We start from the raw sequence: 26,247 nt of genomic DNA on the forward strand, positions 1-26,247 counted from the left end.
TCTATAAACTGTTTATCGTAATATTTACACTACATGGGCAAAATATGAGGACACTGTTGCCTACATGTTTTGTGCACTATTGATTTTGGGCTGTTCTTCATGGTTTTGAACAAACACTTTTCTTAATGTTGAGAGATGTCTGTCATGCTTTTATCATCGATCTCAGCATGTAATGTTATTGTTTACCATAAAAACAGCTGTTGCATCATGCAGAGTCTGACCTGAGTCTGAAGCCTTACATCACGTCCCTGAGGTGAAGAGGCTTGTTAACAGTCAGACAGCCGTCAGTCATACAGCAGGATGAAGTGGTTGGTATGACGACAGAGGCTTCCCTTTGGCCCGGTGCCATGTTGCTCGCAGCCACACACATCTCCTCAGGTTAACCAGAGAGCACTGAGGTGGAACTCTGTCCTGTTCAGAATGCAATAGCGGGTTTCTCTTTCCTTAAATCTGATGATTGGTAGGTGGATTGCGAAAAACTCAAACCCACTACTATACAGGGCTGGAAAAGTCTAGCGACACAGGAATTATATTAGGTATCACTGAATAGTTATTTCTAATGTAGTAAACCTCTTGTACCAGACAGGAAAAGAACAAGGAAGAGCAGCAAATAATGATTCAGTAACACACAAATTTAAATTCAAATAATCCAGTTATTGTCTTTTTCTTACCATTGTTTCTCACGATTGCTCCGACAATAGCAAGAGTGGGGATAATTCAGTCGACTGCAAACTGAAACTACTGCACAGGCAAGTTTTCAAAACCATGCTGCAGGCCTGTTGCATTTTAAGTCAACTCATGTTTCTTGTAAAGGTTAATCTCGTTTAGGGAAAGTAAAAGTAAAGTTAGGCCTATTAGCAATGTACTTAAAAGTACCAAAAGTAATGCAGAAAGGCCCATTTCAGAATAATTTCTAATATAGGGCCTATCACTGGTTTATAATTTTTGAATAAAAATTAATAACTGTAAGTGAAAAATTAGTAAGCCTAGGCTAACTAGTAAAATAAATGTCCTCCCATACTATGGAAATACAAAGTAATAACAAGTAGGCTTCATTGAGTACAAAACTAAATCGAATCACATTATTTTCAAAATCCAAATATCCACAGCATGAACATGATCCACAAGTCCACAACTCCTTTCCGGTGCTACCCAGTTTTCCGTCCGACGTTTGGCGGAACCTTCCTCTTTGTTCCGACCTCACTGAAGCAAACATGGCGGCCGAGGGAGACGTCGATTTGGACCTGGAAGTCGATGAAAACTGCACTGGAAAGCCGGCAGAGAAGCCTCGCAAACATGACAGCGGAGCCGCTGATCTGGAGAGAGTCACGGACTATGCGGAGGAGAAGGAAATATCCAGCTCTGACTTAGAAACGGTGAGAGCTGCGGGCTAACGTTTAGCCCGGAAACATGCGGCCACAGCCGGTGTTACACAGACCGTACCAAACACGAGAAGGGTGCAGAAGGAAATACTTCTCGCCGGGATTAGTAGCTGTATAGCATCAGTTTTACTTAAATTCAAGATACTCATTGACGTTTACTTGGTAACAGTGAAGTGAACAATTAACTCGGGGGGCTAGCTGCCTCACAGCAAACTAAAGTCAAAGCCTCTTCAAACGTACAAGACACATTGTCAGTGTCAGACTTCAACTTCACCAGTATAAGTCGTGTTGTGTTGGTATTTACTGACAGTGATTTATGACCTCATTGACATCACTGTTCTCAAAAATATAACATTGTCTAATGAGACAGGGTGTCAACAATGGGACCAGAAACGTAGGCCTATGTGGTTTCTACATCCGTATAACAAGAGAGCAATAAACTAAGGTTGTAGAAATGAATTGGTTTAATTGTTCGTGAAAGGCCTGGTCTATTAGGGATACATAAGTTAATATCCCTTTCAAAAATGTTCAGAGCAACAACCATCATTAATTAATCTGTAGATCTGAATATATCAATAGCAGAATATTATAAACTAAAGTGCAGACATGTATTTCAACATGTATAGATATTAGATATATTTATAGTAAAGGATATAGTATATCGTGATAATGACCATGTCATATAATGCAAAATAAATGATGTAGCCCATTGGTGCTTTGTTTTAGATATATTTAAAAAAATATATATTTTTAAAAAGAATAAAAGTCAGAAACCGTTCAAATTTACCAAACAAAGCCGGGTGTATACTGTATAAGTAACTATAATGCTTTTTTATTTTTATTTCACATTTTTGTGGAGGGGCTCCAACCTACATTCGGCTTTCATGTTTGAAACGGGGTGAAAAATACTAAAGTCAGAATGTTTTTCTTTCAGGCGATGTCAGTCATTGGAGACAGAAGGTCACGAGAACAGAAAGCCAAACAAGAGAGGTAAGTTCACAGCAGCCTCAACTCCTCTCTTTTGGAGGAAATATGAATCCACAGTTCTATGAAAAGCAAAACATTTGTAATGAGCAGGTTGAGGGATTTTTCAACTCATGATACCTAAGTTACATACAGTCTGCAACTTTGATGTAGAAAACAGAGCTTGTTGATATTTGCTCACCTTGTGGTTCTTTTTTCAGAGAGAAGGAATTGGCCAAAGTTACCATCAAGAAAGAGGACGTCGAACTAATAGTAAGTTCTAAATCTTTAAAGTCAAACGACTGTTCTTTGTACAATGCATGGCCTGAAGTATGGACATAGGAAAAGCAATCTGCTGCTAAAATATCATTATGGTATGTAGTAGCATTATAATGCACATCAAGAGACTTTCATACAAGATTATATTAAACATTATAACACATTTAACTATGTAGTCCTTGTTGGATTGTTTGTAACTGTTATTTTTCTAATAGTAAAGTTAAATTAAAATAAATTGGCAGTTTGAAGAACTTTCTTAGTTTAAGCTCTCTTCATATTCTATAAAGTACAGATGGTTGACATTCTGACGTTTCTTTTCAGATGTCAGAGATGGAGATTTCGAGGTCCGTGGCAGAGCGCAGTCTGAGGGAACACATGGGGAACGTGGTGGAGGCTCTGGTGACCCTGACACACTGAACAGTTACTCTTCACACTGGACTGCTTCAATTGGTTTTGTTTAACAAGGCTCATGGAGACAATGAGGCTGAACTGAACGCAGTGGCTAAACTGTTGTGATGTTATATTTACCACAAACACTTTCTTTTTTAAAATAAACTCTGAGCTGCCTCCTTTTGTGGCTATAATTAAATTAAATTCTTGTTTTGCTCTCTTTGAAAATGTTTTTAAAATGATGAAAATACAAGTTTTATTCACAAACAAACCAAGTTACAATAAAATGAACTTTAACAAAAATGGTGGGACAAAAGGGCGATAAAGGAAAACCAGTACACATATCTGCATACTTAATTGTAGTTACAAGCTGATTTATACAACATTAAATCCCACTGCTTCAAAACTGAGGGAAGTATCTTGGTGTGATGCTGAGATCAAATTATTTTGGGAAATTTAAGCTGTATTCATATTTCACAGCCACGACCCCATGTCAAAGGGATATTCTGAATCTTGACAAATTGAAAACCAGCTGCAACATTAAATGATGCTGCACATTTCTGTAAGATTAACAGTTCATCATCAAAACGATCCAAGTGGTTGGGTCAGTCTATGTTGTGTCCGGTAAATTCTGTTTTGACACATCTTAAGTCTTCCTCTTCTTGACTGTGGGCCGGTCAAACACGTCCCTCACGCCTGCCGCCTTCTGCTTGAAGAACTTGCTGTTCTGTGCGCTCTCCTGGGCCCAGGCAGAGTCGAACGACGTGGTGTCCTGGTCCACCAGATGGGTGTACTTGGTGCGTCCAGACCGCCCAAAGTTTTTGACCTTATGGAGGGAAAACAAAATCACAGCAGGTCAAATCAAAAGGTGACTTATTGTTACTGAACACTAAAATGTAGAAAATACAAAAAGGTGCATCCATTTACTTGGATTGAAATATAGCTTCAATGAAACAAAACTAGTTTAAAACTGAATTTGATGTAAACAAACACTAATGTCAAATCAAAAGCTTCAGGTTAATGGCAAGGGTCATGGTGTTTTGACATGCTTATACACATTTGTATGACAGTTTTAGGGCCACCTTCAGGGGGAAAAAAAATCTGAAGACTTCCACAATATTAAGATTTTGCTACGATAACAAAATGGTACTGTTGGTGTAATACTGATGAAATTTAAAAGCAGCTTACCTGCATGACTTTGGGTAGGATGGTTTTGTTAAAGTGATCTTCCAGAGTAGGAGCACTGAAATCTCTCTTGTACACGTCGTCATCCTCCTCCTGGAACAGAATCATGTTTAAAGTTAGTGACCAGCCGGAGCTTGCTGCTCTGGTGTAAGCAACTATAACACTACATCAAACAAAACCTTATAAGCTCCTTGGTTAAGAAAACATTGTTTGACCAAGATATGTACTGAATGGAAGCCATTCTCTCTGACTTGAATGCATCTCTTTGATAAGCCAATATTGGCAATGCTACAGTATCAGGCAGACTCTACAACAATCTGAATAAAAATAAATACAGATTTAATCTTAAATTAAAAAAAAAAATAAAAATCACATTCAGCATTGTGATTAGAAATGTATTTTAAAAAGGGAATCAAAGATAGGAAGCCGTATTAGAACAAACTTGGTATACAATAAGAAAAAAATAAGGCATCCGCAATATTAGAAAATGATAAATACCAATGAACGCTCCTGCATCAAAGTGTCAGAAATTTTGTAGTCATGAGAACAAAAGCTATACGCAGACAGAATTCCCTTGTGAATTCCCCGACTCACCATGAAGAAGGCTCCTCTGTGGTAGTACTTTTGGAGGAACTTGTATTTGCCTTTGGAGGCTTTGTTGGTGATGACTTTGCCGCTGTTGCGCAGCTCGGCCCTGCGCTCCTCCTCCGTCAGATTGTGGAATCTTTCAATTTCAGCCTTCTCCTTCTCCATGCTGAGGACAAACACCATCGATAGCATTTAGTACAAAAACAAAAGACAGCACTGTGCTCACTGGAAGGTAGCTAATAGTTCATTTCATGATTAAGTGAAGTCACTTCAAGGAGACAAATCTTTACTCACGTTTCTCTGAGCTCTCTGTCCCTCTTGATGCGTTTGAGCTCTCGTACCTTCCAGGCTTCGTACTCTTCCTCCTCATTCTCTCCATCCGTGTCCAGACCGTCCAGAGCAGCCAGCGTGCGTCTGTTCTCCTCAAACTCTTTCTTAGCTTCCTCCTCCACTATCTTCAGCGTGTAGCGCCGTCTCTCCTCTACCTGCTTCTTGGCCTCGGCCTCCAGCTCCCGTTGCTTCAGTTCCTCTGCTTCACGCTCTGCCACCGTCACTCTGTCCTTCCTATGGGGCAAACAGAGATAGATAGAGATTAAACCTCCTATGAAGTGGAAAATGAATTGGTCAATAGTCAGTCCAATAGACCAACCTCCAGAGCAGTGTATGTAAACAGACTTTGTAAGACACGAGGGAATCACAACCTCAAAAGTTAAGATACCTAATGTTATCTTACCAGTTGAAAACATTTATTTCCCTTACATACCATTAGGTTCATAATGTTTTAGTGGAGCTGCTAACAAATGAACATAGCTTAATCTAAGGGGGTAACAGCTTGCTACGCTACTGTTAAGAGGTCAACGTTTTTTTGTATTCAAATGTAGAAAAACTATGCATAACAACTGTGTTAAATTTGTTTTTCCGCAAGACTGTTCGAGAAAATAGGGAATTCCCAGATGAAACATGATTGAAGGTGTTAAACCAAACACCAAACAAAAGTGTGGGGTATTTTAATATAATTTATTTAAAAAAAATCCTGATTTCCCAGGCTACAGTGGAGGGTTTCTCGACATTTTTATGTGTGTTATCTGTTGACACATAACGAGAAAGTTTCCATAACTTTTTCTGGGCTCTTTGTCTTTAGAATCATTTGCAGCTGTTTCAGTTCATACTTGCGAATGAAGACAGGTTTGAGTCGCGGCTCTGCTTCGTCCTCGCTGTCCGTGTATTCTTCATATTCAGACTCAGACTCTGACTCCGCCCCCGACTTCCCCTCCTCCTCCACCTCCATCACTTCCATCTCCTCGTTCTTCCGATCGACGGCTCGCTGCCGCATCATCTGTCGTCTCCTCTCAATTTCCTGCACAGAATCAGAAAGTTCATGTTAGAAACGTTCCTGTTTGGACTGAGACAAGCACACTACAAAACGTTAAATGTTGAGTCAGCGATTCTAAAAAGGATGCTTGTTGTCAAAATCACGTTGTAAAAATCAGTAAATATTTCCTCACGATCCGCTACCTGTACGTACATTGTGTGTGCTGAAAAAAAGAATCAGGTGAAAATACACAGCCTAGGCTCTGTAAACCAGCATCTTGCTAGCTATAGTAGATCCCCTTTGTTTACATACCAGTACACAGAGCCTAGGCTTTGTATTAACACCAGATTTTTTGCGCACACACAGTACGGACAGCTAGCGCATTGTGAGGAGACATTCAGGGATTTTTGACGATAAGTGATTTTGACCACAAGCATTCCCCAGAATGGCTGACTCCAACTTTAAGTTCAAATTAAAAAGCACAGTTGCCGACCTCATCGTCCACTTCTTCCTCTTCCTCCTCCTCCTCTTCTTCCTCCTCCTCCTCTTCCTCGTCGTCACTACTCTCCTCACGCTCCGGGTGCCACGTGCCTTCGTCAGAATCCTCGCTGCTCTCGGCGACAACTTCAGGCTCTGCGATGTGTCTGTGTCTCGCAAGCCTGAGGGCAAAGACCGGGAAGTGATGCGGTCAAATTAGCATTTCATTTAACACACACATCACATCAACTTGGATGAGATCTTCAGAGCAGTGCGTTACCTTTCCTCCACGTCCTCGGAGACCCGGTTGAGCAAACGTTTGAGGCGTGGGTCAGACACATCCTCTTCCTCCTGCTCTGCCTCAGCGTCCTCCTTTCCCTTCTTCACAAACTGGAAGTCCTCTTCCTCCTCGTCAGACGACTCCATAGGAGCGTAGTCAGGACGTTTACCCGACACATACCTCTTCACCTTCACCTTCTCCATGGAGAGCTCACCTGGGACACGGAGGTAATAATAATGAGCTCAGTCAAGCTATATTTTCCTACCAATGATTTCTGCAATAACTACGAAAGACAATTAATCTTTTATCATGCAAAAATGCCCCCAAAAATAGCAGGTTCCAGCTTATCAAATGTGATGATTTTCTGCCCCGGCTCTGGGAAATGGACTCAGCACAACACCTGTAACACTTAAACCCCCTGCAGATAGATACAAACCCCAGTAGAAGTTTGATAATATCCACTATTATTTCACCTTTATCAAGTAGTACTGGAAGTTGTATTTATATTAATTAACTTGTTGTTGATAGTGAATCATATGACTTATTCAATGGTCTTTCGTGGTGATGTTGTTAAGGTAAGGACAACCAATATAAAACGTATATGTGACTGTTGAGCATCTAATGCCAAACCACGGGCATTAATGCAGTGGGATAGCTTCCACTAATGATGCTATGCTCATGCAGCCAGCAAAGTAACTTCCGACAGATTATTATTGTCGTTTGTGTCAACAGTGAGGATATGCTAAGCTAGCGGGCTAATTTAGCACGCCGCTAAGTCTCACCTTTCTCATTGCGGATCGGAACGGCTCCAGCCGTGGACTGGATCGGAGGGAGCTTCATGTTGAGCGCTTCGCGACTAGACATGATGCCTGGTCGACGGTATCAACGGAATAAAGATGAAAATGAGCAGTTTTGCTTTGGAGAAACTAGCTCGCCTCAACCAAGCGGAAGTTCAACTCACTGAAGAGCGAGCGGACAGGAAGTGGATTTGTCCCTGTTCCTGCGTTCCAATCACTATACTTCCTTTTATGCCAGCAAAAGATTTAAAATGTCCCAATACATGCACGTCAATTGTAGTATGCTGAAAATACATAAACGCCTCGGCCTCACTAACTCCAATAGCATTTTGGAGTATTCCTCTTTATTCTTGACATTTCTCGACATAATGGAAAAAAAATCTTTCTCATTTTTTTTTCTCTCCCATGGCCCTAAAACTCTTCTGTACTTTAGTATGTAGTGTAGTCAAAAGAAAGAGTATGTGATTTGGAACGCAGGGACTATTCAACACAAAATCATATAACATTTTACACAACTGACCCACTGCAGTTGACTGGTTACTGGTTTTTTTTTTTGGGGCAGGTCAGGTAAATTAAAATTGGGAAAACAGTGGCATAGAGAGAAGACGTTGGCCATTGAAGGGGAGGAGCTGTGAGATCAACTGCACCTGTGAAGACTGCTTTTCCAACATGGCTGCAGAGGCGCTAGAGGAGGAGCTCAAAGGCCTCAAGGAGAGGTTGATGAAGGAAAAGACTGAAATGGACAGGTTGAAGGTGGAAAATGAGGCTTTGACAGCCAAACTCCCAGAGACTACACCTTCTACCACTGCTAGCATGTTACCTTCAATGGAGATTGTTTACTTATCAAAAGAAAAAAAGGCGTTGATGTTTTCTGGTCAAGAGGGCACTATATCTTTTCATGATTGGATTGATGAGTTGGAGCACTCTATTAATTTCAATAGATGTAAGGGGAGACAGCAGGCTGCTTATATCTATGACCATTTAGAGGGAGAAGCACAGCAGGAGATAAAACACTCCTCACCTCTAGTGAGGGGGGACCCAAAGCTGATTTTTGAGGTTCTGGAGGAAGCATATGGTCAGTCCATTTCCTTGACCAGAGCTCAGAAACGTTTTTTTGATAGAAAGCAGAAGGAAGGGGAAGGCTTGAGGGAATATTCTCATGTGTTGCTGTCCTTGGCTGGGGAGGTGAGTCGCTGTACTGGGGGTAAAGAGGTGTGTGGAGAGGAGGCTGTTAAAGGGCAGTTTGCAGAAAATGTGAGGGACCCTCCTCTCCGCAGGGAGCTGAAGAAACTTCTTAGGCAGGACTCTGGTATAACCTTCAAAGCCCTGTGCAGGGAGGCTATTTTGCTAAGTGAAGATGACAATGTCAGGGGTAAAACTGCTTACGCATGTGAAACTGTTGCTGAATGTTCAGCCATAAATATAACTGCTAACCCTGACCCTATATTGTTGGAGCTAAGGGAGGCTATGCGAAAACAAGATGAAAAAATTGAGTTTTTGGCGAGAGAGTTAGCACAACTCCAGACACAGATAGCAGGGCACCCACGAGGCCAAAGGCAGGGGCCCAGGTATGATCCATCCGGCAAACCAATCTGTTTTAAGTGTCAGGGGGTGGGTCATATTGCCAGGGTGTGTAGGGGGGGCAGTGTCGGTAATGTTAATGCTAGGCACAATTCACCTCCAGCTCAACCAAGTGGTGATATGCAGGGGCAGCAGGGAAACTATCTCCCTCTGTAGTAAGGAGCCAAACTGCAGATGGAGTTCAACCGGGCTCAGATAACTCAATAAGCGACCAAGAGGAAGTGGTTGAGGCTTTAGTGGGTCCTATCCCTGTAATTAAAGCAGTCATGGGGGGTGTTCCGTTGTCCTGTTTGTGGGATACTGGGTCCAATGTCTCTGTCATTACAGAAAGTTTTTTTAAGGAACACCTAGAGGGCATGGGGAAAGCTGCCTTAAAAGGGTGTGGGTGGTTGAGTTTGAGAGGAGCCAATGGGGTGCCAATGCCATTTGTTGGTTATTTGAGACTCAATGTTGTGATAAATGATGTAGTGCATTCTCAATGTGGTATCTTGGTTGTAAAGGATCCGATTGATTCAGTCACTAAAATGAAAAGGAAACTGGTCCCTGGCATACTGGGCATGAATATAATAAAAAAATGCAGAGAACGTTCATCTTGTCCACCTGGTCTCCCCTGTGAACCTACATCAGCCCCTGCGGGCTTTGCTAAAGTGTTAGCATCTGCTCCTGTTGTGGTGCCTGCAGGGTCCATGTGTTTTGTCCCAGCCACAGGTTTCCAACATAGTAACAGCACAGGTCATCCGGTGTTAGTGGAGGCATTAGAAGTAGATGAGGGCACACTGCCAGGCAATTTAATTGTTTCTACAGCATATGTTTGGATGCAAGAAGGGGAGCTAGCAGTACCTGTAATGAATGTGGGTACAATTGATGTGTGTTTGTCCCCACGCACACGTATTGCCCGCATAGCTACAGCAGACATTGTTGCAGGGGGAACTGAGACGGTCATGTTTGAAGAAGTAGGGCCTCAGGAAGTGGAGGTATCGGTGTGTACACAAGAGGCCATGTTAGACAGTCAGAAAAACAAAGCATCACATTTGCAGTCCTTCCCCTTTGACTTTAACTGCCCACACCTATCTGAGCCTCAATTAGCACAGGTCAAAAAGATGTTAGAGGAGAATTCAGATGTTTTTGCGTTCAAGGATAATGACCTAGGTTGCACCAGTGTACTTGAACATGAGATCCCTTTGATAGATGAAGCCCCTGTTAGACAACGCTATAGGAGATTACCCCCAAGCCAATACGCTGAAGTGAAAGCTCATATCAAACAGCTGCTAGAGCAGGGGGTTATAAGGGAGAGCTGTAGCCCATATTCCTCACCGCTGGTCATTGTGCGGAAAAAAGATGGGACTCTCAGGATGTGTGTCGACTACAGGCTGCTCAACTGGAAGACCAGGAAGGATGCCTACCCACTTCCAAGGATTGAGGAATCCCTGGATGCTCTCAGTGGAGCTAAGTGGTTCTCAACGCTGGACTTGGCCAGTGGTTACAATCAGGTCATAGTGGCAGAGAAAGACCGTCAGAAGACTGCTTTCTGTACGCCATTTGGGTTGTATGAGTTCAACCGTATGCCTTTTGGCCTGTGTAACGCACCAGGTACCTTTCAGCGCCTTATGGAGCGAATCTTTAGTGACCAGCACTTCCAATCACTACTGTTGTACCTCGATGACGTAATTGTATTCTCATCCTCTTTTGACCAGCACCTGATTCGCCTGCAGATGGTCTTATCTCGGTTCCGGGAGCATGGGCTCAAGGTCAAGTGGAGCAAATGTTCGTTTTTCCAGCATGAAGTCTCCTATTTGGGTCACGTCATCTCAACACAGGGGGTGGCGACAGATCCGGGGAAGATTCGTGCTGTGGCAGAATGGCAGCAACCCGTGAACTTTAAAGAACTGAGGTCATTCATGGGCTTTGCAGGATACTACAGGCGGTTTGTGGAGGGTTTTTCACGGCTGGCAGCCCCCTTACATGCCCTTTCAGCTATTGGCTCCCCAAAGACACAAAAATCCAGAGGGGGTGTTCCGCCTTTCAAGCTACTGTGGAGTACCGAGTGTCAGGCAGCGTTCCAGGCTCTGAAGCAGCGGCTTATTTCGGCACCGGTCTTGGCTTATGCAGACTTCACCAAGCCATTTTTTCTGGAAATCGATGCAAGCCATCAAGGGCTCGGAGCAGTCCTGTCGCAGGACAGCGAGGATGGTAGGAGGCCAGTTGCATATGCCAGCCGGGGCCTCCGCCCATCAGAAAGAAATATGGAAAACTACAGCGCGATGAAGTTGGAGATGCTGGCGCTTAAGTGGGCAGTAACTGACAAGTTCCATGAGTATCTGCTTGGTCACAAGTTCACAGTCTTCACAGACAATAACCCCCTTAGCCATCTGAGAACTGCCAAACTGGGGGCCATAGAACAAAGATGGGTGTCTGAACTGGCCAGGTTTGACTTTGACCTGCAGTATCGGCCTGGGCGGCAGAATGGGAATGCGGATGGGCTGTCGAGACAGTATACTCAGAACAGGGGGTCAATGGAGGGTCCCGAGGTCCTGCAGTCACATGAGGAGGTCCAAACCTCACTCTCTGTAGGAGTCGATCAAAGCCAGCACGTTTCATTGAATGGAATAGGGGCGTCTTCAAGCTTCCCGGTATACTCCTGTGACTTCTTAAAGGCTCAGCAACACGCAGATTCGGCCATCCAGGCATTCCTAAAGTACTGGACTCAGGGGAAGAGACCGGGTCCGGCGGAAAGAGCAGGAGAAAACCATAAGACATTGGAACTGGTGCGGCAGTGGGAGAAGCTGGAGATTGAGGGGGGTGTACTGTACCGCAAGCTACTGGACACAAGACGAGGCCGTATTAGGCAGGTGCTGCTTCCGCACAGTCTGCAGGGGGAGGTCCTTAGCCGGATGCATGATGGCCATGGGCATCAGGGGGTGGAAAGGACTTTCCAGTTGATCAGGGGCAGATGTTATTGGCCAGGAATGTATGGAGACATCGAACAATACTGTAAACACTGTGCCCGTTGTATTGTGGCAAAAGCCCCATTGCCTAGGGTAGTCACGGAGTGGGGGAGCTTGCTGGCATCCAAACCAGGTGAAGTGGTAGCAATGGACTTTACAGTATTGGAGCGATCCAGTGATGGGCGTGAAAATGTCCTTATCTTTACAGACGTCTTCTCCAAGTTCACTGTAGCGGTGCCCACCAGGGATCAAAAGGCAGGGACGGTTGCCAAGGCTCTGGTTAAGGAATGGATTCAGAGGTATGGAGTCCCCCAACGCATCCATTCCGATCAGGGGAGATGTTTTGAAGCCGAGATAGTGAAGAGTTTGTGTAGTGTCTATGGAATCCGGCAGAGCCGCACTACGCCTTACCACCCACAGGGTAACGGGCAGTGTGAGAGGTTCAATAGGACTCTGCACGATCTGTTGAGGACACTTTCCCCCCCCAAAAAAAGAAGGTGGGTAGAGCATCTGCCCGAGATGGTGTTCGCTTATAACACAAGCGAACACTCCAGCACCGGATACACACCATACTTCCTCATGTTTGGCCAATCCCCTAATCTGCCTATTGACATTCTATTGGGGGTGGGAGAGGACGAGTTCAGCGGGGACATTGATGACTGGGTCCGTGAGCATCAGGTGCGACTGAGGGCTGCCCACCAAAGTGCCACAGTAAAAATGAAACAGGCTGCAGAAGCACGGAGAAGGTATCATGGCCCACCATCCAAGCAGAGCGCCCTGAAAGTTGGACAGTTGGTCTATAGGAAAAATCACAGTTTCCAGGGCCGACATAAGATTCAGGATCTGTGGGTGCCGATGCCATTCGAAATCTTGGCACAGCCAGATCCAACGGCGGCAGTGTATACTGTGGTCCCAGTCGATGGTTCCTGTCCGCCGAAGAACATTCACCGGATGGAGCTGCGGCCTTGTGGCCCGGAGCAGTCTTTGCTGGAAGAGCAGGGGGAAGCGGGAGATGTCCCCTTGGAGGAGGAAGGAGATCCAGATGGAAGAAAAGGGGTCCTGCTCTTGCAAGCAGTGCCTGAGGAGTGGGAGGAGGAACTGTCGGAACCAGAGCTGCAGGGGCCACCACAGTCTGAGCAATCGGAGAGGGAGGAGCCAGTTCAGTCCCCGCTACTAGAAGAGGAGGAACCAGAGCAGAGAGGGGGTGGGGAAGAGCTTTCGGAACCAGTGCTGCAGGAGTCTTCAGAGTCGGAGCAGTCTGAGGGGGAGGGGCCAGATCAGGCCCCAAAGCAGCTGCGGCGTACCACCAGGACAACGGCTGGGATCAATTCCAACCCCTTCAACTTACCAAGGTCAGCGGTGAGGAGGGGAGGGGTAGGGGGAGGGGCTGAGGCTCAGGTGGTGGCTCATACTAATCATCTGTGTCTTATAGCTCTTAGGGACATTATCTCTACCTTAGTCGGTAAACTGTATAGTGACCAATAGGCTGTGGTTGGACCCTGTAGGTAACCCTTCAGATTTTTATTTGTGTTTGTTTTGTGTTTTTATCATCGGGACGATGATTTGTGTAAAGGGGGGGTGAGTGTAACATACCCTCGGGGATGTAACGGTAAAAAGACGCACGTAGTCCGGGCGTTTTTGCTGAATAGCCTGGGCGCGGTTACTCCCTGTATTACGGGAGCCAGTAGGTTCATGACGCTAATAAAGGGGGAGCGTCATGTCAATATGGCAGCTTCCTGAGTTTGTAAACACTGCCGGGACTCGGCAGCGTGCGGGGAAGCCGAGCCGTTGCACACAGAACTGTGAGTAGAGTGCGATTAAGAATGCTTCTGTTGGTATGGTCCGATGTGTGATGTGTTTGATAGACGTGTGATTTGTGTTGTGATTGTAGCGGGCTGGGCCGGTGGGTTCGGGCTCGGGAGGCGCTTGTTGACGCCAGTTCCCTGCAAACTTACTGCAAGGAAGGTACGAGATGTTTTAGGATTTATAATGTATTTTATATTCAAGGAATGACGTTTTTAGGATACACTAATGTTGTGTTTTGTTTGTTTATTGGCAGAGATGCTATGTCACTGTTTTCCCTGTCCATATGATACAAATTAAAGGAGTATATGATGTACACTTGACTTGCCTCCATTACTACTATAGATTCTTAAAGTCCCGGGTGTTACACTATTAATGTCAGGTAAAAGAGACTTTCTTAATTTATTTGATCCTATGTTGACATTGTTTGGTTATTTTTTGTTAATTTAAATTATTTTGAAATTATTGGTCTTATTTGCTTCTTTTATGAAGTGTGTTTTTTTTCTCCAAATTATTTTAATTTTATGGTATTCCATCCCTGTTTTCATGTTAATTCCATTTCTATTTTAATGTAAAGTACATTGTAATGCATGCATCATTTCTGTATTGTAAAGCACTTTGAGCTGCATTTGTATGAAAGGTGCTATTATACAAATAACGTGTATTATAATTATTTAGGAGTTGATTAAAGAGAAGATTTAAGCTGATGTAAATAATGTACAGATATGTACAATATAATACCGCCCTCTAGTGGCTGACAGACAGATAGATAGATAGATAGATAGATAGATAGATAGATAGATAGATAGATAGATAGATAGATAGATAGATAGATAGATAGATAATCAGCGCATATAATTTTTCCCTTCTGTAATAAAATAATTGACATCACTAAACTTTCAACCTTGCCTAAAGTTTACCACTAAAACATGAAAAAATAAATTAGGACCAGACAAATGATAAGGAATCAGATTTATTCTAATAATTTACAAATGAAACAGTAGTTTGTTTGTATTGTGTTGCCGTGTTGTCAGAGCTGGACGCCTCTCTGTCTGAACAGCTCGTCCAGCTTTTCCTCCAGAGCGGAGTTGGTTCCTCTTAGGCCTTTCACCACCTCAGAGGCCCAAGCAAAATACTCCTGCACACGCTCGGCCGTCCAACCTACACACACACACACACACACACACACACACACACACACACACACACACACACACACACACACACACACACACACACACACACACACACACACACACACACACACACACACACACACACACACACACACACACACACACACACACACACAGACACACACACACACACACACACACACACACACACACACACACACACACACACACACACACACACACACACACACACACACATTACATTCTACTACATTGTGAAGTATAAGTTATTTGGTAATAATCCTTACCTTAATTCATGTATTTGACTATACAGGTGTTGATGACATCACTAGTTTTATCACAGGCACACTATGTACTTTTTCCATATTCCATGTCACATTATGTTCTTTCCCTATTCAGATATTAAAATGTGTAACCACTGTACAATGAACTATATATTGTAAGTACATTTTTAATGCCATTTGTTTTAAACACCATTAAGAATCCTGAAAACAAGCGACTCAATGACTCCGAGTAGAATAAAGGTACTTACCGACAGGTGTGGAGCGGTTCAGGTCCCTCAAGTTGTACAGTTTATCAGCCAGTTTAACCAGTTTGGCTTGGCGGCTGGAATGAGGGGCGTGCTCCACCTGCTGGCGCTTCCTCTCCTGTTTGGTCAGGCCTTTGTCGTCCGTCACCTCCTGGACAATACGAGCCACGATCGGGCCAAACTTTGCTTCAAGCTCCGAGGGAGACGTGTCCGTGTCCTCCACCGTGTCATGAAGCAGAGCAGCCTGCAACACAAAGACAGAACACAGGCTCAGTGATGCAACACAAGCTATTGTTGACAACTTTACGTCACTTGAAAGTAACTAACTGTTAACTTACTTGCAAAACCTCAATGTCCGCGATGCCTCCTTCGTGGCTCAAGATTCTCGCTACTCCTTAAAAACACACACACACAAACACACACACACACACACACACACAGAAAGTCAACGAGAGATGTTATTGTTTTTAAATTGCTGCCAAAAATATCTGGTCTAATCGGACCAATTAACTTCTTGATACTTATCGGCCAACAAGTATAGCTGTACTGATATTCAAAGAGCCGATATCGTCATACCGGTCAAGTTCTCATAAGTATCAAAACCATTATCAAACATTAAATATCAGAAAACTATTTTGGGACTCAATCCTGTTTTTATTAATTTTCTTTCTTATTGCAGTAGGCACATTTATGTTGACTGTATTAATTTAGTAGCTATTAGGGCTGTCAAATTAACGCATTAATTTCGATTAATTAATCACAGAAAAATTAACGAGATTAAAAAAATTAAAGATTAATCGCACTTCTATAAAGCCCTTTGACCCGGTGCAAAAGTGGTGCGCAGCTCGGTGAGCTGCACCTGTAGCTTGCAGACACAGCCCGCATGGGTGAAAGGGAGAAAAGTAAAGAGAGAAGCAGAGGAAAGGGTGGCCGAGGGCTCTATGGACGGTTTATGGGATGCTTTGGCAAAATAAGCATGAAGGTAGGAAGACATCTTACTTTATTCTCCACAGTGTCTGTGCATTATTGATTTAGTGGTGCAACAATATAGGTTCAAAACGGTATCTCTCAATCTTCCTCCGTTTGTCTCAATTTTGTTTGCTAGCTGTCTCGTCTCCCGCGTAAACGGACACCCGCCCCGTGTGTGTGTGTGTGTATGTATGTGTGTGTGTGTGTGTTTGTGTGTGTGTGTCAATATTTTTGCCTATGAGTACGACGATGGTGAATGAATCGGCATAGACATCTGTGGCAGTGCAGAGCTGTCTGTTGTGGAGACAGAAGTTAGGAGAGAAGGAGAGCGAGACAGAGAGAGAGAGAGAGAGAGAGAGAGAGAGAGAGACTGTAGCAGGCTATACAGCTGTTTATAAACAGGTATAAAAGTGTCATAAAAATATGCAATTAATTTAGATTAATTAATCACAGAGCCTGTAATTAATTAGATACAATTTTTTCATCGCTTGACAGCCCTAGTAGCTATCAATCCAAATATGTTTACATATTCTCCTAGGTATTTTTATTAGGCTAGGCTACTTAATTTGTTTAAACATTGAAATTTAATATACATATTTTGATTGTTCTTATACTTGTATTTTTATTCTTGTATAACTCTATTGTGTACGTTTATTTTTGGTGTCCAAGCCACATAACATAACATCGTTCTGATTTATTTTCTTTTTTTAAATATATATTTCTGTTCTAAATGCAAATGTAACAAAAACGAATTTGCCCGCCGGCACCAATAACTAAATATTTCTGATTATTAGTCTTTTTCGAGCAGCACCTGAATGCACCGCAGCAAATTCCATGCAGTACCTTACCTATGGGGTGATTAATGTACGGCGTAGCTTCTGAATCTTTGCGCCTCTGGTTACGATGTTTCTCCGCCGCAAAGTGAGCGGTTTCTAACAGTAAAACAGCTTCTGAATCCATGGTGTAAAACAACAAACATAAAGTATAAGAAAATAAACTGCATCTGCTGTTTTGCTTTGGTATCGCCGGTATCGCCCCTCTTCAAGAGCTATGTTCAAGAGTAGTAGTCCATCTCTTTTGTTGTCCGGGGAGAAACAGCTCATGATGGAATTAGATCCGCCTTTTTAGCTACGGAAGCAGGTATCTTCTCATATCGACTAAACACCCATTTTTGCCGATGTTTTGACAGGTATTCATAGCTCAATTTTCCTCATTTATCGAACACGATTGTGAATTGTTTCCATATCAATGTCAGCATGTTTACGCTACTCTCTGTGTGGGAACGTCGCGTAATGTGATGGATGTGTTTTTAGCCATCAAGCTAACTTAGCTGTCAGGGATACCACAGCACAGATACAATCTCTCCTGTGTGTTGCGTTGGGTGTAGCCTCTGCGTCATTACATAGTCTGGAGTAGTAACGTTGTATGAGTTATCTTTATGTGTGCAGTGGGTGAGTGACCGGTGTCCTCTCTCCGTGTGTGGCCCAGGATGGCTCACAGTGCCAGGAGAGATTCCCCGGAGCTGCCTGACTTCTCTCTGCTCAAGAGGCTGGCCAGAGATCAGCTCATCTACCTGCTGGAACAGGTGGGAGCATGTCACAATCGGTCACAATGTGGTTATGCTTATATGTTATACGGCTGGCTGCAGCGTGCCTCCTGCTGCAGACGTACAATGTACGAAATCGAATTTCCAAAGCAGCTGTTACATTTCTGACCACACCCCATCTGTGATGTCACAGCAGTATAACCTGAGCATAACTAGTGAATATCTATATTTGTCAAAAAATCCCATAAAATGACCCAAACCAACAATGAGTTATAAAGAATTATTGACTGTATATTCAAAGCCTAAACTACCTAAGTAAATCAAACTAAATGACAACAGTCTTACAGATAAGGAGCGATTTAATAATATAAATTGTGCAAACTCTTGTCTTTCATGTGCTGTGCCTCAGACTTGGTTACGACCAAAAACTTTGTGTTGGGAACAGTAAAAATATTTTTTTGGGTGTTTACTTTTGGATGGATTTGCACATTTTCCCTTTACCCTTCCAACTTCTTTTCTTTGTCACAGCTGCCGGGGAAGAAGGACCTCTTCATTGAGTCAGACTTGATGAGCCCGCTGGATCGTATTGCCAACGTTTCAACACTAAAGGTGAATCCCATCAGCTATTACACTAATGACTGTTGAGATTGAGAAACTTTTTAGGAAAAACTAAAAAATATTTTAAAAACATTGTGTGTGTGTGTGTGTGTGTGTGTGTGTGTGTGTCCTCCTTTTTTTCTACAGCAACATGAAGTCGACAAACTCTACAAAGTGGAATACAAACCTATTGTCAGCACCTCAGATCAGTGAGCTCTGCACCATAAAACCATTTTATATATACATACACACACACACACACACACACACACACACACATACACACATACACACACACCTTATATGACTGCATTCCTCTCTCTTAGGCTCTGTTTTCTGATCCGGCCAAGAATAAAAACTGTGAAATGGATATGTGGTAAGTAGTGTTTTATGTTTTTGTGTTATTTTTGAATTGATGATAGTTAATATTAATAATAACCTTTTGATAAATCTTTTAATAACAGGAATTAAATTATGATACAAGTAATAATACAACAATTATAATTATGGTAACCCCAAATTAAAAGGCAGTGTTGCATATTGTAGGTTAAAAAAATATATCTATCGACACTTTCAACTTAATTTCGTAAAAGGTATATATCTATTTCTCAATATGATATAGGAATTTACATTTTTTACTGTTTTATTACAAAAACTCAGATATGGTATTTGCACTTTCCACGACACCCAGCTGTACATACATGTAGTGACTTAGTTCTGACATTACTCCTGTACTCCTTTAATATTGTAGAAAACTAAATAGTCTCAGATCCATTTAATGCAATATGCTTTCCTGTTCCAGATGTGGCCAATGCAGACAAGGCTGCGGGGAAATTCAGAAGATATAAGATCATCTTTACCCCTCAGAAGGTATTTCTCATTTTACATTATTGTACACACTCTATTGTGATTTGTGTTGGATCTTGAAATTGACCTGCTGACCCTCCTGTCCTCATCCAGTTCTATGCGTGTGAGGCGGTGCTAGAGGAGCAGGGCCTGTTTGGCGGTGAGCGGCCATTTTTTCTTTACTTTCTGTTTTAGTAGCTATACAAATAAAAGTTGGCTGAATGAAGGGTTGACCATGTTTTTCGCCTTCACACAGACGTGACCACCGATGAATGGGCGTTCTACCTTCTTCCACTTGATGATGACATCATCAGTCTGGAGCTTCCTGAATTCTTTAGAGACAACTTCCTGGTAAATAACGGGGTCTGAAATACAGTTGAAAGGATTAGTTTATTATAGGGCCCGACCGATATTGATTTTGGAGTGCCGATGCCGATTATTTTCAGAGAAAAATTACGATTACGATTAAATCGGCCGATTAAAAAATAAATAAAAAATCCCCCAAATATATATTGAAAAAATTTATTTAAATATATATATACCTTTTACTGTTGAAAACATGTACAGGAACTTTTTCTTTATTGCAATACGCATTGTCTAAAAAAAATAAAGTGTAACAAATATGTCTGAATTCAGACATTATGCATTTTATCTTACTGCACCAACCCTCTGGAACTCCCTCCGCCCAAACATCAGCATCTCAGACTCAATACACTCATTCAAAAGTCAACTCAAAACTCACCTCTTTGGAAGCATAATGACACCTGACTCCACTTCAAACCTTATTTTAATTTTTTCTGTATTTTGTTTTCTTTTTCTACATGTATGATTCTCTATGATGTAAAGTGTCTTTGAATGACCCTCAAAAAAGCACCATATAAATTCTATCAATTATTATTATTATTAACTGTCAAGCGATGACCAATGCCTCTGCTATTGGTTGCAGGGGGAACTGTCAAGTGTAAATTAATCCAATGTATTACAACACACCTGCTGCTGCTGTAAATAGGCTATAGCATTAATGCAATTCAATTAGGCTACCTCCAGGAATACATTTCACACATGATTGCTTAAAAAAAAAAAAAAAAAATCGGGAAAAATAGACAAAAAAACGGCCGATGCCGATAATTCCGAAATATGCGAAAATCGGCCAATATATTCGATAAATCGGTCGGGCCCGTCAATTATCAGGTCATTTTGGTGAATTGGTGCAGTCATTTCTTAAAGCAGAGGTGCCATAAATTCATGGGTTCCCCACCTTTATAATATGAATTTTGCTGCACTTCTTAGTCTTACATTTTTTTTTTTTTAATAATTTCTGGGGCATTTTGCCATAATTTGATGTTGAAAGTGCAAATATGGAATGTTGGACATGCAATTTGGATATAATCCAGCAAATTGTGGAGAGAATTTTCTGATATTATGTGATCATATCAACACTAGTGTCAATTTGAACTACTGTATACATAAGAAAAGCTTAATTGTAGCACAAACTGTAGCACCTAAGTACCCTCACAGTTGTATCATGGTGTATTTCATCTTTCATCACACAGGCGGGGGACCAGCGCTGGGTGAGGACAGCTGGCAGCGCCCTGCACCTCCTGCACTCTCTTTACGGCCCCTTCTCAAAGATGTACGGGATCGGACGGTGTTCCAAGGTGCAGTATGATCAGAAACCAAAAGCCGTTTCTCATCTAGTTTAACTTCTAGATTCACTGTGACGTTTTTTGTCTTTACCTAAGCAATGCATCTGCTGCTGAAGGTTTGAGCTGCCATTCACTCTGTCTGTCTGTCTGTCTGGTACAGATGGCGTACGAGTCGTGGAGGGAGCAGGTCGCAGAGGGAGAACAACATGCTAGTCAGGCGGAAATAGGAAAAGTTTTTCTCATCGACAGAGGTCAGAAGCGTCCGTGTTTTCTTCAGTCATTGGACGACATGCTGAGCTGTGCTGTGTCTACCCCCTGACTCATTCTCATATCTTTACAGATGTGGACTTTGTCACTCCTCTCTGCTCACAAGTTGTCTATGAAGGACTCGTGGATGACATATTTAAAATCAAATGTGGTGGGTATCAAAGCGACTCGTTAAGCTGTGTCTGTCCACATGAAGCCAGCTACATCTGAATACTGTTTACGTGTCTTTACTAGTGTTCTCGGTTCACTTTCATGAAGATATCCGCTCACACACAAACAAATGGATAACAGGAAAATTTAATTTGATGAAATTATATTTTTGATATTGATATGTAATGTATATAAAACTATATATATTTTTATAATTTTAAAGATCCTCAGATGCTGTCTTTTGCTTGCATTATTACAAAACCAGTTTATGTTAAGCCTTTGTACCCTGACTGCTATGTAAAGCATAACATATTAACCTCAGAATCAATTATAACAGAAACTGTGCTTATACCTTCCACCTTTCAGTTGAATAATAAAACTATAGTGTCAGATTATTTGGCACATGCTTGTGTGTGGATATGTCCTCTCATCACTGCTTCTCTGTCTGTAGGATGTGTGGAGTTTGGACCTGACGTTACCTCCGCTGACAAAAGTATCAAAGTCATGCTGAACTCTCAGGATAAGGTAGGTTGTGGGCTTACATTAGAAGGGGAACGTCAACTGCACATCCAGTCTTAATCAGGACGTTTAGTTAAATGTCTGTCTTATCTCTCACACGTCTCGTAGGTCTTCAACGAAATCAGAAACGAGCACTTCTCCAACGTCTTTGGCTATCTCAGTCAGAAGGCCAGAAATCTCCAGACAGCATATGATGTGAGTAAATGTTTATGACCCTCAGAAGCACTAGTACTTGAAAGTGGCTGACTGAGCTTTGACCTGTCTCCTTCATTAATCCTGCAGAAGCGTCGGGGGATGGATATAAAGCAGATGAAGACGTTTGTGTCGGAGGAACTAAAGGGGTTAAAACAGGAACATCGGCTACTCAGCCTACGTGAGTGTAACAGCACAGTATAGTACATCAGGCTGATTGAAGTCAAATTTGCAGGACTACATTGCTGAATAACCTATTCTATTTCAGACATAGGCGCCAGTGAATCGATAATGAAAAAGAAAACAAAGCAGGACTTTCAGGAGATGTTGAAGACAGAACACTGTAAGAAATACTTTCAATTGTCCATTTTGCCTATCCAGACTTTATGCGTTGTCGTCATTGTAACTTCTGCTTTACAGTGTGTGATTTGTTCATGTTGTTGTTGATTGAAATCTTTACATCTTGTTTTCTGTTCCAGCTTTACTTGAAGGATTTGAAATCCGTGAATGCATTACTTTCATAGAGGAGCACATCAACAGACAGGTGTCCTTTATAGAAAGTCTGAGGTTGATTTGTCTTCTTTCCATCACAGAAAATGGTAAGTTGTCTGTCAGTTTATACTGTATATACAGTATACGCATAATCTCAAATGATTCTCAATACGTATTAACTGTGTGATCGTATTTTTCTGACAGGACTTCTGCCAAAAGATTACCGGTCAATAAAAGCACAGTTTCTACAGGTGAGATTTACCAACTGCTGTCAGGGGTTGCCAAACAAAACTGTTCATCTTTCTAGATGAGGACTAATGGGAGCATATCGGATACAAGAAAAAAAAAACATACATTTGAGTTGGACACATACATTTTTTCTATTTTGCAAGGTTTTGTTATGCTGCTGAGCAAAGTACATATGGGTAATGCACCAGATTTAATCAATTTGCATTGATAGTAGTCCCAAATAAATGCGCTATTTTCGCAAAACTACAGCAATTTTAGGTCATTAGAAACTGTAATTGAATAGGCTTGGTGCTGTAGGCCACTGAGAGGGTTGTGGATTTCAGAAAGTACTGAGAGACGGACTAGCGCACATCCATTTGGGCTTTTTACGTTACTTGACGACAATGAGACATTGAGAAAAACATATAATCTCCCCACCCATCGTCATTGTAGTGCTGACCCAAGTTAATACCATTGTACCATTTTCTCTGCTTCACCTCATCAGAGCTATGGTGTGAACCACCTGCTCACATTCGCCAACCTGAGGCAGTTGGGGCTGCTGGTGGAGCAGCAGCCGGGGGAAACACTGACTGTCATGGAGAGCAATTTAGGCAAACTGGTCAACGACAACCGCAGGTAGATTCTTAACCACTTCTCCTTAATCACAGTCTCCTTGACAAAATGAATTTATGAATGCAAGACAGATTTCCAATGAACTGTCCTGATCCTTCTTATTTATTTTTTAATTTTTCCAGGAAAGCTGACCGATGCCTTTTCTTCTCTTGCAAGGAAGAGCAATTTCAGAGCTCTTAGCAGAAAGCTCAACCTGGTAAATTATCTCTCAATTGTTTTGCTTAATTGAAAATAACAAAAATAGATTTAAGGATGTAAAGATAATGTCACTGTGCCACACTGTATGTTATTAGTATTATCATATTTTGTGTAAAGGTGCCAAAGTCAAGTGAAGAATATGACCTGCGCATCCCTCGAGACATGGCTTACATATTCAGCGGTGCCTACGTCCCTCTGAGCTGCAAACTCATCGAGCAGGTGAGTCAACCTTCATTTATTCCAAAGGATCTGACTTGCGTTGTTTCTGTGAAGGAATTCAACTAAAGACGAATAGTGCCAATATGATGAAACCCTTTTCTGAATGTTATTCCTGGTTTGGTCCTCTGTAGGTGTTGGAGCGAGACGGTTGGACGGGGCTTGAAGAAGTCACCAGGCTGCTGAATGGACATGAATTTGCTGTTACAGGTTAGGAGATGTTAATATAATGTTGATAATATTTAATGAATAATTTGAGGCTTTTGAGTTCAGTGAGTGTTTATATGCAAGTCAGTAACTTGGATTTGTTAAATGCCAGCTTTGTTATTAGGGAAGGGGATTAGAGAAAACAATTTTTAAGGAAAACTGCATTCATCCAAGAGTCACTCCCAGTTTAAATAAGATTGCGGTTAGGGATAAATTTGATCACTGCTGCATGTAACGAAGGATTTAAGGTAACCAGGATGCTACAGGGCAAGCGTTTGTATCGTCATTTTGATCTTAGTTACCTTGTTACTAGCATGCATGTGTGTAAACATGCTGGTAGTTTAAAATTGAACAAGTAAATCCACAGATAAATGTTTTGAATCGATGAATGCTTCATATGTTTTTTCTCTCCAATCAGGCAGCAACGGAGCTGATTTAAAAGCAAAGAATGATGCTCAGCGCATCGTTCTTGTCATGTTCCTTGGCGGCTGCACATTTTCTGAGATTTCAGCCCTACGCTTCCTAGGCAGAGAGAAAGGTAAACATGGCCTGAATGCCCATTCTCATACACACACGCACGCACATACGCACATACGCACACACACACACACACACACACACACACACACACACACACACACACACACACACACACACACACACACACACACACACACACACACACACACACACACACATTCATACCACCACCACTATTCATGGAACAGACAGAAGCCTCATTGTTGTCTGAACTGCTCCTGAGATGTATAAGGCTTACAAACTAATTCCTCAAAAACACGTCATATCCTATTAACTTCACATTCAGCAAACTGTGCTAATTTATAAATAGCTTATTATGCACCTTTGTTATGCTACAAAGACATTACCCAATTACATTGAGTAGCTACACTGAAAAATTTGAAGAGTATGGTTGGACTTTGATATTTGATTATAGTTGTCAGTAATAAGCAGTATTTTTTAATTTCACATGTCTGTATTTTTGTTATAAAGCAAATAAAAAGTTGTTTAAGTGTAAGTAGATATTCATTCACTAAAATATTTAATATATGTTCATATAGGCCTATGTCTAACTGAATGCTTTACTGTAGTAGGCAAATGAGCATGCTGTGTGTTAACAGAATAACATGCAACAATTAATTGTAATAAAGAAATAAAATAGTAATACAATTAATTGAAACTACTTGGAAATGATTGGAAAAGCCCTAAATTCAGTTGTTGCTTTGTGCGAAAAGATCAATGTTATTTTAACAAACTTTACTGATTTTTTATTTTCTGCAGGTTATAAATTCATCGTGGTGACCACTGCGATTACAAACAGTTCAAGACTTCTCGAGGCGTTGCTGGACAACAATGTATGAAGCCTGCCAGCACATCATGACAACACACAGAAACCGAGACATTCCTGCTGCAGGCGCTTGTTCTGTTCTCCGTCCAGCACCGGCGGTACAAACGGAGAGTGTTTGCCAAGTGTCTGAGTCTGACAGAAAGATAACTGTAAACATGTATAAAGTGAATAAATGTTTTTAACGGGGTTGTTGCTTGTTTTCCTTTACTGTACTGTACTGCCGTGAATTCTTAAAATAATAATACCGTCATAGTTTCCTGAAACTGGTGTGTTTGTTTCTTCCCTGGGTTGGGCGATGGGCGGTGCCCACTAATGATTAGCCTCGTTCGATTTATTAGCCGTCCTGCTCAGACCTGCGCAACTATGACGCGCGTCTTGCTGAGCGCACAACAAAAATGCTGTGCGCTCAGCAAGCCGAGCGTCATAATTGCGCAGGTCTTAGCAAGACGGCTCCAACTCGAACGAGGCTAGTTGAAGAATCTGTCGGGCTGCGTTGGTTTGACACAA

At 42.1% G+C, this 26,247-nt stretch overlaps 4 protein-coding genes across 4 annotated transcripts; 2 read left to right on the top strand and 2 right to left on the bottom strand.

Annotated features, from left to right (window-relative positions):
* The first annotated feature begins 1,200 nt into the window (after window positions 1–1,200).
* Window positions 1,201–3,191, top strand: hypk (huntingtin interacting protein K). The gene is made up of 4 exons (XM_080036902.1): window positions 1,201–1,376; window positions 2,317–2,372; window positions 2,567–2,618; window positions 2,946–3,191. The coding sequence occupies exons 1-4, from the start codon at window positions 1,215–1,217 to the stop codon at window positions 3,039–3,041; spliced, it is 366 nt and encodes a 121-aa protein (XP_079893028.1). The 5' UTR covers window positions 1,201–1,214; the 3' UTR covers window positions 3,042–3,191.
* A 168-nt stretch (window positions 3,192–3,359) lies between these two features.
* Window positions 3,360–7,820, bottom strand: mfap1 (microfibril associated protein 1). Its single transcript, XM_080036795.1, has 8 exons — window positions 7,639–7,820; window positions 6,857–7,070; window positions 6,593–6,758; window positions 5,957–6,144; window positions 5,082–5,351; window positions 4,794–4,953; window positions 4,203–4,292; window positions 3,360–3,840 (listed from the first exon to the last, which is right to left on the bottom strand). The coding sequence occupies exons 1-8, from the start codon at window positions 7,718–7,720 to the stop codon at window positions 3,661–3,663; spliced, it is 1,350 nt and encodes a 449-aa protein (XP_079892921.1). The 5' UTR covers window positions 7,721–7,820; the 3' UTR covers window positions 3,360–3,660.
* Window positions 7,821–14,939: 7,119 nt separating this feature from the next.
* Window positions 14,940–17,710, bottom strand: hddc3 (HD domain containing 3). Its single transcript, XM_080025123.1, has 4 exons — window positions 17,486–17,710; window positions 16,007–16,062; window positions 15,672–15,912; window positions 14,940–15,143 (listed from the first exon to the last, which is right to left on the bottom strand). Exons 1-4 carry the CDS (start codon window positions 17,595–17,597, stop codon window positions 15,013–15,015), a joined length of 540 nt encoding a protein of 179 aa, XP_079881249.1. The 5' UTR covers window positions 17,598–17,710; the 3' UTR covers window positions 14,940–15,012.
* A 5-nt stretch (window positions 17,711–17,715) lies between these two features.
* On the top strand, window positions 17,716–25,898 carry vps33b (VPS33B late endosome and lysosome associated). The gene is given in 24 exon segments (XM_080025137.1): window positions 17,716–17,826; window positions 18,086–18,222; window positions 18,712–18,792; window positions 18,928–18,989; window positions 19,107–19,156; window positions 19,583–19,650; window positions 19,741–19,786; window positions 19,883–19,977; window positions 21,180–21,284; window positions 21,433–21,523; window positions 21,613–21,690; window positions 22,141–22,214; window positions 22,317–22,403; window positions 22,491–22,581; window positions 22,669–22,743; window positions 22,880–22,999; window positions 23,097–23,143; window positions 23,626–23,747; window positions 23,749–23,756; window positions 23,876–23,949; window positions 24,069–24,170; window positions 24,302–24,377; window positions 24,793–24,912; window positions 25,674–25,898. Coding segments are annotated over 23 exon segments (1,848 nt in total). The 5' UTR covers window positions 17,716–17,826; window positions 18,086–18,126; the 3' UTR covers window positions 25,754–25,898.
* The last annotated feature ends 349 nt before the right edge of the window (window positions 25,899–26,247 follow it).

This window comes from Ammodytes marinus, assembly GCF_949987685.1.
Source record: "Ammodytes marinus genome assembly, chromosome: 1".
NCBI lineage: Eukaryota > Metazoa > Chordata > Actinopteri > Uranoscopiformes > Ammodytidae > Ammodytes > Ammodytes marinus.